The sequence below is a fragment of the Scyliorhinus canicula genome, chromosome 4, assembly GCF_902713615.1.
Source record: "Scyliorhinus canicula chromosome 4, sScyCan1.1, whole genome shotgun sequence".
Taxonomy (NCBI): domain Eukaryota; kingdom Metazoa; phylum Chordata; class Chondrichthyes; order Carcharhiniformes; family Scyliorhinidae; genus Scyliorhinus; species Scyliorhinus canicula.
In genome coordinates, this window is record NC_052149.1 from 15,314,326 (window position 1) to 15,330,237 (window position 15,912).

Sequence of the window (15,912 nt, forward strand, 5' to 3'; positions counted from 1 at the left end):
ACTGTCCGTATGGAGTTTGCCCATTCTCCCCGTGTCTGCATGAGTTTAGCCCCCACAACCCAAAGATGTGCAGGGTAGGTGGATTGGCCACACTAAATTGCCCCTTAATTGGAAAAAATAATTGGGTACTCTAAATTTATTTATTTATTTTTTTTAAAAGGTTTGGGCAAGAAATGCTGGCCTGGCGTAAAATAAAGAATAAAATTGTAACTGATTAAGAAGAAGGATTCCCAGCTTTGTGGAGCCATTTACAACCTCAGGACATCCCAATGCTGTTTACAACCAGCTAATTGCTTCTGGAGCATTGCCACTGTGGTAATGTAGGGAAACATTGCAACTAATTCTGTGCACAGCAATCCCCCCACAACAAGCAGCTACGAGACGGATGACCAATTAAACTGCCTTGGTGATGTTAGACAGAGGATACATGTCAGCCAGGACACAGGGAGAACTTAGGATCAGCAGTAGTCCATTCGTCCCTTCCAGCTGGACAACAAATTGCATCATAGCGTCTTTTAATCCACACACATATGGAAAGTGATCGGTATTTGTTTCCTCGTATGGACTGCAATCAATGAGGTCAATTGTTTCTGTAACTCTAAAATTGCAATCATCTAATTTAAGTAAAATGAATACAGCTGAAAACAAAACACCAGCACTGTTTGACGTTAAGATATTACCACGTTATTAAAGGGTTAACACATTGGTTAAAATAGCAGGCAACATAATTTGATATGAACATTAACGTCGTAACATCTCACAAAAGGCAGTCAAACAGTTAATTAGTTACCCTCGCAAGTTCAGCTCTTTCTGTAACTTTTCAAAACTCTCCTGAAAAGTCCTAATTTTTTCAGTAGTTCGACGAAGCTCTTGTGTTTCAGCTTCGTGTTGTTCAGTTGTCCAACTTGATGTGCTCGCTCCATCCTCAAAGCGTTCATTTGTTGGGTGCCCTGAAAGCTGAACAATTCCCGTCGACAATATGCGTGACAGCTACAAAAACAAATAACCAAAAATGTGCAGTCAACAGTGAAATGGACAAAATGATCTTGAATGTGGTTCTATGTCTTTTTGGTACAAGAACTGAAAGTGCCCTTTTGCCAAGCTCAGTTTCTGATTCGACCCCCTTGCAGCAGGCCCATGTGGAAAGGGCAGCTCATTAGCTGGAAGTATGGGTGTTAACGTTGTACAAGATCTCATCGTCTAACACCAACACTTTTCATGAAAAGGTCAAATACTTACTTCATTTTTCAAACCCTCTAAATCTTCCAGTAAGCTGTTGTAGCCATGCTGGCCACGCAAAATGGACACTGAGCCAAACTAAAATGGAAGGCTGCTGAGAAACAGACAGTTCAGCCAGAACAGCAGTCTGCAAAGAGCAGTTTGCATTCTGCAGCAGCAGAAACCAGTTTGGGCTCAGGTGAAGAGACCTTAGCTAGGTGCAAATGGCAAAACGCTTTGCATGCTAATGAGGCCATCAGACTTGAACACCCACACAATAGATACATTTGGTTCTGAATGGACACATTCCAATCAAGACCCAGACATCGAGGCACCAGAAACCTCCGAACAAAAGGACATAAGAAACGCCCCCTCCATCACGGAGACCCCCTCGCATTGGGGAATTAATCCAGTATCGATAAGAAATTGATCCAATAGGTAGAGCCCGCCCGGGAAGAGGGAAGGACAACGGAACCCCTATAAAAGATAGGGACCTCGTGTTGTCCGGTCTGTTAAACCTGTGCTCCGGCCTCGACTGACACCTGGTACCCTGACTCCAGCCGTTGAGCACCAGCCGCCGAAACCGTAAGTTCAACGCTCGCTACGCGATCCAAGCCCGCTAGACTCCCAAGTGCCAGAACGCTTGCTGAAGGCTGCAGACAAAACCAGGACGAAGGCCTCGTTCTCTGACCTTGCCTGTTCCTGTTAGATAAGTATTCTGTTTGCTTATGTTTAGTTGTAGCTTAGTCTCTTAGTGTGTGTGCATGAGTATTTATTATTAACTGTATAATAAATATTGATCGTTTGAACTTGACTAATCGGTGTATCGTCTTTATTACTTTGAACCCTTGAGGACCTGTGTTTCGTGCACATTTAGTGGCGACATCCGCCGGGACCCTGTTGTAAGTGGAAACACCACAGTGTTCAGGACCCTGAAATTTGAATTAGAACTCCAAATTGCAGAGAAATAAAGAGATCACAAGTATTCAAGGTGTTCAAAATAATAAGCGAAATTCGGAAGTGTGTTTTAGTGCATGCGTACTAACAGGGCTGTAAGGTAAAACTGAAAGCTTTTTGTTGCGACAAACTTTCGGTAGTTTTGTAATCGGAAAATAGCGTAAGCCGTACCCTTTTTCGAAACACCACCCCAGCAACCCCCTGTTCCAAATTATAAAAAGAGAGTCAGAGGAAATGGCCATGCAGGCAATGGAACGCCTGATGGATCCAGCAAAGTTTGTGGTCGCAGCGACCAGCAGCAGTAGCAGAGTAGGCCAGTGTCCCACGTGGGAGCTGGAACTCCGCAAATATCTGCAGGGAAAGGGATGGCCCCTTTGGAAAGAGTTTTGTGCAAATGAGGAGACAGGTCCCGGAAGTATAGGTCATACTTGGTGGGAGAACCTCTCTCAGATACACAAAAAGAGTTTAAGTAAAGCACGCAAGCCGATGGCGATTGTGTCCTGCTTGGCACAGTTGCGAGGCGCAGAGGAGGTTATCAGGACGCTCCGGGCAGATTTAGAGGAAAGGAACCGAATGAGTAAGGTCGATGTCAGGGACATCGAGAAAGAAAACCTGGATCTTAAAGGGAAGTTGGCAGAGAAGGGTAGAGAGGTGGATGATGCCAAGAGGGCTCACCAGTCTTGTCTAGCTCATCTGAACAGTTCCCAGACCCAGTATGAGAAAGCCTATCAGGACGTGCAACGTGCCGTTCTGATAAGACAGGAATCGGAAAAGCAGGTGGAGGCATTGCAGAGGCAATGTTCCGATCTCAAAGCAGCTTTGAGAGCACTCCACGCTGCAACGACCGAACAAAGACAAAGCACAGTTGACCACGCGAAATGCAGAAAACAGATTGCGGAACTGCAATCTCTGCTTTCGGTGCAGAATGGCTTCCAAAGCACCTTTGGAGCACAGTTAGATGGGGAAAATGCCCCAGATTGGCAGGAATTAAGCGAGACAGCGCAGCGTTATGTTCAGGGAACATGTGCGCCCGCAGCTCAGCAGAAACGACAGGCACCCCAACCCCCCACAGCTCAGACCATAACCGCACCCATGAATCCCGTAACCACACAGAGGAAAGCCGAATCAGAAGGCGCCCCAGACATAACTTACACCACCCCTTTAACAGTAACCCAGCTAAGGGACGCTTGTGAAAAGATCACTCCGTTCCTCCCCACCGCAGACCCCCACCAGTTCTTTGCGAAAGTAAAACAGCAGGCTACCATGTACGGCCTGGATGAGAGAGAGCAGGTTAAGCTCACCGTGCTGAGCTTAGACCAGAGTGTAGTGGCAGCCCTCCCCGACCCACAAAACGTGGCAGGAGGCAGCCTAGAGGAGATGCACACTGCTATTTTAGATGCCATCGGGTACAATAGAGGTGACCCCGTAGAAGGCTTGAATAAGTGCAGGCAGAAGAGATCTGAACACCCCACAGCATTCGCCGGAAGGCTGTGGATTCACTTCAGCGCAGTTTTCGGACAGCTAGATAGAGCGCATTTAACCCGCGAGAACATGGTTAAGTGGACGCGCACAATTATCTCACACGCAACAGAAGCAGGACAGAGCGCTTGCAATAATTACGACCCCTCAGAAGAGGCCCATAACGAAAAATGGGTCCTCAAAAGATTGTCCCGCGCTTGGGAGCAATCGCTTCAGGCAAAAGCAAAGGTTAGATCCCCAGAAGAGGCTCAGGCTGCTGCAGATATCCAAGCAGTCAGAGAGCACCAGAAGCCCGCATGGGTAAATGAAGGCAAGAGCAGCCCTCAACAGAAAGGACAGGAATGCTATAACTGTGGACAGTTAGGGCATTGGGCAAAAGAGTGCCAAGCACCCCAGCGATCTCAGAGAGGCCAGCAGACAGGCACTCTGAACCGCAACAAAGCAAAACCAATCCACAATGTAGCAGTACAGTCAGGACCCACCAATGTGGACGAGACGAACTGACGGTGTTCGGGCTCCCCCACTTGGGTCTGTGACACACTATGGGACTCATCAGGGAGGCCCGTAGTCACGGCAAAAGTCAAAGGGAAGCCCATAGAGTTATTGTGGGACACAGGAGGATCCCGCACCACCATTAACTCCACAACCACGGCACACGCAGACACGTGGCCGACCACCTCCACCATCACACTTAGCGGGTTCACCGGACACTCGCAGCAGGGACATATCACAGCACCCGTAGCGATCCAGCTAGGGAACATTAGCACAAGGCACCCCGTAGTTTTAGTAAATCTTCCCCGGACAGCAGAGCACATCCTGGGGATAGATTTTATGAACGCCCACAGCTTGTCGTTCGACCCAGTGAACCAGTGTGTCTGGCGAATGGCGAGATCAGACAGAGCCCCAGCCACCCTCACAGTAGGAGACTACGCTAATCGGATTAGCGCAGTGGGAGAGTACTCATTCGACCTGACTACACTCCACACCGACCGACAAATTAAGGCCCTTCTAAACAAACACAGGACAGCATTTGCAAGTCACCGTCATGACTGTGGCAGAATGACTGGACAAGTTCATGTTACCGGACAGGACCCCCGACCGCAAAAGCAGTATAGATTTCCCCTCGAGGCAGAGGTGGAAATAGAAAAGGTTATAGGCAGCTTGTTGGACCAAGGTGTACTGAGAACGGTAGCCTCCACCAACAATGCCCCTATTTGGCCAGTGAGGAAGCCCGATGGATCATGGCGTCTGACCATCGATTATCGGGAACTCAACAAAGTAACCCCCGCAGTAGCCCCACCGGTAGCTACTAGTCCCGAGACCATGCTCAAGCAGGGTCTCAACGCCAAGTACTTCACGGTATTGGACATCAGTAATGGATTCTGGTCAATACCATTGGCAAAAGCGTGCCAATACAAATTCGCATTCACTTTTAAAACTCAGCAGTACACGTGGACATGCCTCCCACAAGGATTCCACAATTCCCCCTCCATTTTCCACCGACAGCTGGCAAGTGGATTAGAAAAATTTTCCCGACCCGAATGTCTGGTACAGTACGTAGACGACCTACTACTGCAGACAGACACAAAGGCAGAGCACATTTCGCTTCTGGCCGAACTCCTAGAACTCTTAACTGAAATTGGCTGTAAAGTTAACCCGAAAAAGGCCCAAATATTGGAAAGTAAAGTGATGTATTTGGGATCAGTCATCACGCACGGCAAACGCGAGATCGAATTCAAAAGAATTGATTCGATCGTCAAATTGCCCCTTCCCCAGAATGTATCAGCCCTCCGGTCGTTTTTAGGACTGGTTGGCTATTGTCGGAACCACATCGACGGATTCGCGACAAAAGCCGCCCCACTTTCAGACCTCCTTAAGAAAGGAGCCCCCTGGGAATGGCTTCCGCAGCATACAGGCGCTGTGGAAGAGTTAAAACGAGCCCTTAGTGCAGCACCCGCGCTGCTAGTCCCCGACCAACTTTCACCGTACGCAATCGAGGTAGCTAGCACAGATCTAACCCTCTCGGCCGTGTTGCTTCAAGAACGGCACGAGCAGCTAAGACCAGTGGCTTATGCCTCCCGACTGCTAGACCCAGTAGAACAAGGATTTTCAGCCTGTGAGAGGCACCTCCTTGCTGTCTTCTGGGCAGTGCAGTATTTCTCATACATCACCGGACTCAACCCCATCACCATTCTAACCGAACACACACCCACACAGCTACTACTAGACGGTCGACTGAAGGACGGTTCAGTTAGCCAGATTAGGGCAGCTAGGTGGACCCTACTTTTACAAGGACGGGACATTACAGTGAAACGGACACGCACCCACACATACTTAGCAGACAACCTCCAATACCCAGGACAGCCCCATGACTGTGAAATTGTAGCTCCCCTGCACAACACAGGACCCTTTTTAGCCAAAACACCCCCCAGGAAGATAGGGAACCCGAAACAAAGCCCCCAGCCCACAGACACGTGTGGACCCTTGAGGATTTATGTAGACGGTTCCTCCACAGTTTTAAATGGTGAGCGTATCACAGGATGCGGCATCTACGTAGAGGACGCGCAGGGGCGCGCTCTCGAAGAAATCGCTCTTAAGTTACCAGGTCACTTAGGCGCGCAGGCAGCAGAGCTAGCAGCCATAGCGTACATAGTGGACCACCCCGATTCTTTCCCCAGCCCAGCAGACATATATTCAGACAGCTTATATGTCTGTAACAGTTTAACCGATTTTCTGCCCCTGTGGAGGACACGAGGTTTTGTCTCCGCAGACGGAAAACCCCTTCCATCAGCCCCTCTACTCCAGCATATTTTAGCGAAAGCGAAGGACAGGACCTTCGGCATTATAAAAGTTCGCAGCCACCATAGGTCATCACCACCTGGGAATGTAAAAGCCGACGCGTTGGCTAAGGCAGGTTCCAGGAGAGGACACTTATGGACCCCCCCAGCTAGCGCACCAGCTAGCGCCCCTGTGAGCGCAGTCCAAGTCTCACAGACTGATATTAAAGATCTCGTGGCAGCACAAAAACAGGACGGAGACCTCAGGGAGGTTTTCAAGGGAAACTTTGTGCCTGCTTACGAGCACTTTAAACACGCACTGACCACACATGAGGGTGTGATCATTAAGGACCGACTTTATGTGGTCCCACAGCAGGACAGGAATCAGATGATTGCCTTGTTCCATGACGGACACGGGCATCAGGGAATTGATGCAACAACGAGGCACCTCAGACAACTCTGTTGGTGGCCTGATCTCAGGAATGATGTAACGCACTACATAGAGAATTGCCTGATTTGTGCTCAGAATAACCCGGACAGGTATTCTAGGAAGGCACAACTTCGGCATACTCGCCCAGTTAACGGCCCTTGGACAAACCTCCAGATCGACTTTATAGGTCCATTGCCCCCTTGTAGGAATGGCTATAAATACGTTCTGGTGGTGATAGATACCTTTACCAAGTGGGTAGAGGCATTTCCCTCACGAACAAATACAGCAAAGACAGCTGCAAAGATCCTGACCCACCACATCTTCACGAGATGGGGTTTACCCCGAAGTATCGATTCGGACCAGGGATCTCACTTTACAGGACGGGTCATGAGGAACGTCCTGACAATATTCGGAATCAAACAGAACTTCCACATTGCGTATCATCCACAGTCCAGCGGGATTGTGGAGCGCATGAATCGGACCCTAAAAACTACCCTTAGGAAAATGGTTCAAGAGAACAATTCCACATGGGATTCAGTGCTCCCCTTTGCACTTATGTTCATAAGGAACACTGTCTCCACATCGACAGGACACACACCACATACACTCATGACCGGACGCCCTATGAAAGGTACAGAATTCCTTTTAGGACTGGACATGACAAGCCCCGAAGTGACGGCCCTCACACATGAAAAGGCAGTTAAAGAACTAGTTGAGACTGTGAGGTCTGCACAGCTCGCAGCCGCAGTCCAGCTAGGGAAACGCCGACAGCAACATACTGCCTGTTTCAATAAGACCGTACACACCACAGAATTCCAGGTTGGGCAACAGGTAATGTTATCTGTTTATAACCCCAGCAGTTTTTTGGCTCCAAAATATTCCGGCCCCTACTCAATTTCGGACAAAATTAGCCCCTCCGTTTACAGGATAAAGTATCCTAATGGGAAGACCGCGTGGTTCCATATAAACCAGTTAAAGGCATATGGAACACAGGCCAACCATGCCCACCATGTCCTGCTAGACGCAGCAGAACACTTCACCCCGCCCACCAGAGACACTTTTCCACCATCCCCCTCACAGACCAGTACATCAACGGACTCGCCCACGACTCCGCCCACAGACCACTACAGACCACGCCCCGACACGCCCACAAGCTGCCACAGCAGAGACAGTAGGACAGACACTGACTCTGAAGACAGCGACACCACACAGCCATACAGCCCACACTGCACCACCTACGACCCCGACTCCAGTGACCCCATGGAAGTCACTTACCTTAAAAACCCAGAACCACCACCCGACCCCGCCTACCCCGACAACACACTCGACGCCACACAATGGCACAGGGACAATTCCTACAGACTTGTCCGCAATGACGAGAGTGACCCCCGGTCACACAACTCCAAAATAGCATGCCTGATCCACACAAGGGTGTGGGATCCGGGAGAGCAGGACGACACGGTGTCTGACTCCCGACACGGCAACCCCTTTGTGACCCTGTTCACAGAGGCAGAATCAAAGTGAGGTGTCCAGATGATGTAAGATAGGAATCGTTTGAGGGAAACGATGTCCTTTCTGATGGAACCTGCACGTATGTTTGTCTTCGTTTTATGTTTGTTTGTCTCAGGATTGTACAATGTTTCAGCTGGAGGATGGACATCTTCTTTTCAGCTGAAAAGATTGTGACCACCTCACATACACGTTAGTTTGTCCGCAGATACTTCTGAGAACTTCGGTTTGATTGGAGATCTTTTCCAAAGTTGTAAGGCCACACGCCAAATAGTTTATCTGCAGATATCTCTGAGAACTTCAGTGATGTCCTCAGTTGGAGCATCTTGGCTCCCTTGGTTTCTTTTTTAGGTGCCCCTCTATTCGGCGAAATAGAGGCTGCAAGTCATGGTAAACACATTCGTACCCGTTTTTCCAGGTTACTCAGGCAGTGGACAAACGGCACTGAGGACCCGCCCTGTCTGAGAACCAACCCTTGGTCAGCCAAGCTCGGGTATGGCACAGCACGCCCTACCCGGGGATCCCATCCAACTCGTACCCGTAGCGGCCCATACGCAACTCATTCGGATGTTTCTTTCCAAATTTGTTTTCATTTTAGGTTAGGTAGCCCTTCGGCCGCCATCCCACATGCTATTTACATCCGGAAACATTCGGATGGTAAATCAGCAAAGCCTGCGAGACGGCTCGCAGAAGGAAGGATTGTTAGGTGTATGCTGGTCTTTAAATTCGCTTTTTGAAAAAAAAAATGAGGGGAGTCACAGGGTGTGACTTAGCCAGTCATTTTAAAGGGTCAATTGGGTTTTGAAAGACAGATGCACTAACAAGTAAAGGTCTTAAACTGTGTATTGACAGATACTGTGCTTGATCCCAAAGGTTTCAAAGGACGAGACAGAGGTCGAAGCCAGGATTGTCAATACCGGAGGAAGAAGGAAGAGAAAGAGGAAGAACAGCAAAATGATGGAAGCCCACTTATTACTATTTAATGTCATATGTATATGTGTGGAAACAAGACACGTTTCCCCCACAACCCCCACCGTAAATGTTAGTACAACAAACCCCCAGTGCTCAGCTCTGATCAGCGAGGTTCAGACCTGGTGTACTAAATTCATGACGTGGTACTCCATGTCCTACATAATCGAATCACTGTTGGTGATTGCGATCCTCACCATCCTAGTGCAGACCCTCAGGTTGAGGAAATGGAAGAGGAGAGCCTCTCGTTCCAGCACCTCACCCATCTATAGAGTGCAATCCCCCATCTTCGGATTCCACCAAACCCCTCAACCCCTCACTGATTACAACACTCTGTAAATAAAATTCAGCCATGTATTATATTGTTCCATACTCGACTGCCGAGTTGGGAAGTGTGATGTTGTGGTGTGAATGGTTAAGATTTTAGAGTGATTAAATGTTTAAGTTAAGGTTAAGGTTAATAGTGATAGGTAGAGGTTCCCAATTGTAGTAATGCATGTCCCTTTGACATAGGGCCAAGTAGAAATGTTAGTTAAAATTTTTTTCTCTTCTTCCCATAGTTTAGAACAGAGTAGAACAGGAACTGGCAAGAGGTCAGAACACAAGGAGGCAAAGTACATAGGTGATCCTTCACAATAGTATGATTGTGAGGATCACAAGGAGGGAATGTAGCCATGCTGGCCACGCAAAATGGACACTGAGCCAAACTAAAATGGAAGGCTGCTGAGAAACAGACAGTTCAGCCAGAACAGCAGTCTGCAAAGAGCAGTTTGCATTCTGCAGCAGCAGAAACCAGTTTGGGCTCAGGTGAAGAGACCTTAGCTAGGTGCAAATGGCAAAACGCTTTGCATGCTAATGAGGCCATCAGACTTGAACACCCACACAATAGATACATTTGGTTCTGAATGGACACATTCCAATCAAGACCCAGACATCGAGGCACCAGAAACCTCCGAACAAAAGGACATAAGAAACGCCCCCTCCATCACGGAGACCCCCTCGCATTGGGGAATTAATCCAGTATCGATAAGAAATTGATCCAATAGGTAGAGCCCGCCCGGGAAGAGGGAAGGACAACGGAACCCCTATAAAAGATAGGGACCTCGTGTTGTCCGGTCTGTTAAACCTGTGCTCCGGCCTCGACTGACACCTGGTATCCTGACTCCAGCCGTTGAGCACCAGCCGCCGAAACCGTAAGTTCAACGCTCGCTACGCGATCCAAGCCCGCTAGACTCCCAAGTGCCAGAACGCTTGCTGAAGGCTGCAGACAAAACCAGGACGAAGGCCTCGTTCTCTGACCTTGCCTGTTCCTGTTAGATAAGTATTCTGTTTGCTTATGTTTAGTTGTAGCTTAGTCTCTTAGTGTGTGTGCATGAGTATTTATTATTAACTGTATAATAAATATTGATCGTTTGAACTTGACTAATCGGTGTATCGTCTTTATTACTTTGAATTTGACCTTGGAATACTTGTGACGTTGCCTATACGGCAGCTGGCGACTCCAGAGCTTAAATAATTACATAGAACAGAGCCTAGCAGTGTTAAGCACACGTCGAACTCGGAGGCGTGTTAATACACTCCAATAAACGCGTTTTACGCCCATAGTAAAACGTGCAACACTGTCGATCTGAAGTCCACACTGATACGCTCGTCCATTAATGGTGGATTCCTTATCACAGCTGGCATCGCTGGAAGGGGTTACAGAGGAGTTATTTTCTGCATTGCCCAAGGTGATGTACAGCCTTTGCGTTGGCCCATTCTAATACAAAGGAACAAGAATTATATTTAGTTTTTATACTTCAGACAAGTCTAGGTCGATGTCGAGTTGGGCACCCTATCAAAAGTACATTCAGGCAATTTCACAGACTATCTGAATGAAAATATAATAACTTTTTCTTACATATTCAACAACTACAATTTGCATTGATATAATGCCTTTAAAGTAACAAAGCATCGCAAGGTGCTTCACAGGAGTGTTATAAAATAAGACAGTGAGCCACACAAGGTGTTAGAGCAATTGACATTCCTTCCACACTCTGGGCAAAGATGTTTCGCCTGAATTCCCGATTGGATTTACTTGTGATGATCTTGTATTTATGGCCCCTAGTTCTCGTCTGATCCACAAGTGGAAACATCTTCTTTACGTCTGCCCCATCAAATCCTTTATCAATCTATTAGGTCGTCCCTCAGCCTTCCCCTTTCTGGAGAAAAGAGGCCCAGTCTGATCAATCATGCCGGAGATAACCTCTCACTGGAGTCATCAGTCATTTTGGTAGCAGGTGAAAAAAAATTAGTTCTGCCTTATGCTTATTCTAAACTCCCCAAGGCGTCATTTTAACACTAAGGATACAATAAATGTATTCAGAATTTGTGAGAGGGAACATTGATACTGAATGCAATTATATATTTGGATCAGATTTTCAAAGGGAGGGCCTGGATTATTTAATGTAGCAGACATATCAGAACACAGAGACATAGGCCTGAACTTTGCACTCCTCCCAGAAGGTTTTGAGGCGGTGGGATAGGTGTGGGGGGGGGGGGGGGGGGGGGGGGGGGGGGTTGGAACGACATGAAATTGCATGGACTGTATTCCCTCCAGGATCAACCAGGAAGCTATTTTACAGTGTAGCGGGCAGGGCCTAGTATAGGAGTCCTGCCCTTGCCACCCCAAGTAAAGCCCTTAAATGGCCACATAATGCCTTTTCCCACCCAGCCTCAATTTTAAAAACCGGGGGGGGGGGGGGGGGGGTTTCAAGAAACACCCTGCAGTGGGGTCAGCAGATGTCCTGTCCGCTTCATGTCCCGGGAGCTAGGAGAATCTGGCTTTATACAGGCACAGCACATTTAACTGCTCATCAAAATAAGCCAACCTGGTTCACGCCCAGAGTGGGCACACCCCATTTAGGGGGTCACCCTGTATAGCAGCTTAGGAATTACAAGATGATCATTCGTATACATCTTGGGCAAGATTCTCCAGTTGCCCAGCTGCATGTTTCTCGCCAAAGTGCCTTTCGTTGGCGACAGGATTCCATCTTCCCGTCGCTTGTCAAAGGAATTTCCCATTGTAACCACCAGCCGGCTGACGGGGTTTTCGTGCCGGCGGGAAAATTGAATCCCAACACCAGAGAATTCCCAACTCCTTCCTTGCATTGCATCAGCCCCTGCTACATCCTCAGCGTTTAAACCTACACCTCATCTTCATGCACGCTCTCATAGACTTTATCTATCTGACAGAAAGTTGTACCACATTTAGCATGCAAACTGGTTGTGGATGTTAATGTTCAAAAGAAGCAAAAACGCGAGATGCTCGCCTGCGGTACCGAGTTCCCCAAGAGCAGCAATGGGCTCCGCAAGCAGATAATTGCACCTGGGCGACTTCAAACAGGCCTTCTGAAACTAAACGATCCAATGTACCTAAAAGTGTTATTTTATTCAACAGAAAAACAATTAGCCCCACATGGCCAACCTCAAAAAGATTGTATTTCTTTTTGAAATAATTTCCCACCTTGATGTGCAGGCATGCAAACGAGTAGTTAGCTGATGCGTCAGATTTGCTGTACCTACCTCCTGGCCGAGCACAAAAGGACGAGACTTTCTCCAACCCCTTGTTTTCCCCTTCCCAGATCTGTTTGCTTTCGTCGAATCAGTTGAACGTTTTCTTTTGTGCACCTGAGATAGCTGGAAGAAAACATACCCTTGAGTCCCCGGTCCCTGCACAATGGATTTGCCGAACGCGTAATTTTGCAGTCGGAATGTGAAATTATGAAAGCGTTTGCTGACCGATGCGGAGATGGGACACCGACTGGTGGGGAAGGAAGTCTACTTAGTGATGTCCTGAAGACTTAACTCAAAATTGTTCAAACGCTTGAACATACATTCTGTAACCTAGTAATCTGGGAGTGAAAAAAGTGGTGCATTCCTCCCTCTAATTTTTTCAATTAAAATGGCATACTAAATGGAACCAGGGAGGCAGTGGTGCAGTGGTATTCTCACCAGGCCAGTAACCCAGAGCAATGTTCTGGGGACCCAGGTTCAAATCCCACCAAATCTGGAATTAAAAGTCTATTGGTGACCATTGTCGATTGTCATTAAAGACCCATCCGGTTCATTATTGGCCTTTAGGGAAGGAAATCTACCGTCCTCCCTTGGTCTGGGTTTTACATGTGAGTCCAGACCCACAGCAATGGGGCCGACTCTAAGCTCTGAAATCCAGTCAGTTCAAGGGATATTTAGGATGGGCAATAAATTCTGGCCCATCAATGAATAACTTTTCAAAAAAGCCCTCCAAAACCTTGGTGCTCAAGTTTATAAACACACTATATTAACTTCAAAAAGATTCTGTTAACATCGGGAATGCATCACCCACACTAATTCAATACCGCTTCCCCAACTTCCCCCAAATGGCTCCACTTTTTCTTCTCTGTATATAGCTGAGATGTTGATTTGATTTGATTTATTATTGTCACATGTATTAGTATACAGTGAAAAGTGTTGTTTCTTGCATGCTGTACAAACAATGCATACCGTACATAGGGAAGGAAGGAGAGACTGCAGAATATAATGTTACAGTTATAGCAAGGTGTAGAGAAAAGATCAACTTAATACGAGGTCGGTCCATTCAAAAGTCTGATGGCAGCAGGGAAGAAGCTGTTCCTGAGTCGGTTGGTACGTGACCTCAAACTTTGGTATCTCTTTCCTGACGGAAGAAGGTGGAAGAGAGTATATCTGGGGCGCGTGGGGTCCTTAATTATGCTGGCTGCCTTTCTGAGGCAGCGGGAATTATAGATTGAGTCAATGGATGGGAGGCTGGTTTGCGTGATGGACTGGGCAACATTCACAACCTTTTGTAGTTTCCTGCGGTCTTGGGTAGAGCAGGCTCCATACCAAGCTGTGATACAACCAGAAAGAATGCTTTCTATGGTGCATCTGTAGAAGCTGGAACTTAGCTGAACAATTTTAACGATGGTTTTATACATAGAAAATACTGTGCAGAAGGAGGCCATTTGCCCCATCGAGTCTGCACCGACCCACTTAAGCCCTCACTTCCACCCTATCCCCGTAACCCAATAACCCCCCTAAACTTTTTGGTCACTAAGGGCAATTTATCATGGCCAATCCACCTAACCTGCACGTCTATAGGACTGTGGGAGCACCCGGGGGAAACCCACGCAGACACAGGGAGAACGCGCAGACTCCGCACAGACAGTGACCCAGCGGGTAATCGAACCTGGGACCCTGGCTCTGTGAAGGCATAGTGCTATCCACTTGTGCTACCGTGCTGCCAATAATAATAATCGCTTATTGTCACAAGTAGGCTTCAATGAAGTTACTGTTAAAAGTCCCTAGTCGCCACATTCCGGCGCCTGTTCAGGGAGGCCGGTATAGGAATTGAACTCGCGCTGCTGGCCTTGTTCTGCATTACAAGACAGCTGTTTAGCCCAGTGTGCTGAACCAGCTCCACCAGTTTCACATTCCTGTGCCTGTGCCAACACCTCTAGAGTCCCACATGGAGTTATCCTTGATCTTCGCCTCTTCCTCATCGACACACAAGAAACAGGAGTGGGCCATATGGTCCTTCGAGCCTGCTCCGCTATTCTATATGATCATGACTGATCTTGGGCTCCAAATCCACTGTCCTGCCTGCTCCCCATATCCCTTAATTCCCTGAGACCGGAATTCTGTGCCCCAGCCTTAAAATGCATTCAAGGCTGCACCAATTACAACCTCCAGGGGTAGAGAATTCCAAAGATTCACACTCTTTTGAGTGAAGTAATTTCTCAACTCAGTCCTAAATGATTGGGCCTTTACGCTGAGACTGGGCCCCCCCCCCCCCATGTTTCAGATTCCCCGATCAGCGAATACAATCTCTCAGTGTCGACCTTACCAAAGCCCCTGGGAATCCTAACCACACAGCTTTCAACAAGACCGCCTCTCATTCTTCTGAACTCCAGGGAATATAAGCCCACTGTACCTTTTGTCATTTTCCAGATTATATTCTAATGACGTGAACCTCACCCTAAGCCGCCTACTCTGTCCTGTCACAGAGCTTGTTCAATATCCTCCACTGCATGGGCTGTCACTTCCTCTAGCTTAAAATTGGAAAGACTGTGGCCATCGTCTTTCACTAATATCGCAAACGCTATCTACCACCGATTCCAATCTCTCCCCTGGAACTATTTATGGCTGAACCAGACTTTTTGCAACCTCAGGCGCCCTATTTGAAAGGAAGCTGGATTTCAAATTCCATATCCTCTCCAGCACAAAGGTTGCCAACATCCACCCCCACAGTATTGCCTGGTACTGCACCTGCATGGTAGCACAAGTGGTTAGCACTGTGGCTTCACAGCGCCAGGGTCCCAGGTTCGATTGCCGGCTTGGGTCACTGTCTGTGCGGAATCTGCGTGATCTCCTCGTGTGTGCGTGGGTTTCCTCCGGGTGCTCTGGTTTCCTCCCACAAATCCCGAAAGACGTGCTGTTAGGTAATATGGATATTCTGAATTCTCCCTCTGTGTACCCGAACAGGCGCCAGAGTGTGGCGACTAGGAGTTTTTCACAGTAACTTCATTGCAGTGT

General features: G+C 47.9%; 1 protein-coding gene across 1 annotated transcript in view; it reads right to left on the bottom strand.

The window, feature by feature from the left end:
- Positions 1-170: 170 nt before the first annotated feature.
- LOC119964372 (outer dense fiber protein 2-like) overlaps positions 171-15,912 on the bottom strand; it is a 29,522-nt gene continuing 13,780 nt past the window's right edge. Inside the window, exons 3-6 of the mRNA XM_038793764.1 lie at positions 12,904-13,017; positions 10,963-11,098; positions 1,240-1,277; positions 171-990 (exon numbers count right to left, since the gene is read on the bottom strand). Of these exons, the coding sequence (XP_038649692.1) occupies positions 787-990; positions 1,240-1,277; positions 10,963-11,098; positions 12,904-13,017 (492 nt within the window). The 3' untranslated portion in view covers positions 171-786. The remainder of the gene's footprint in view (positions 991-1,239; positions 1,278-10,962; positions 11,099-12,903; positions 13,018-15,912) is intronic.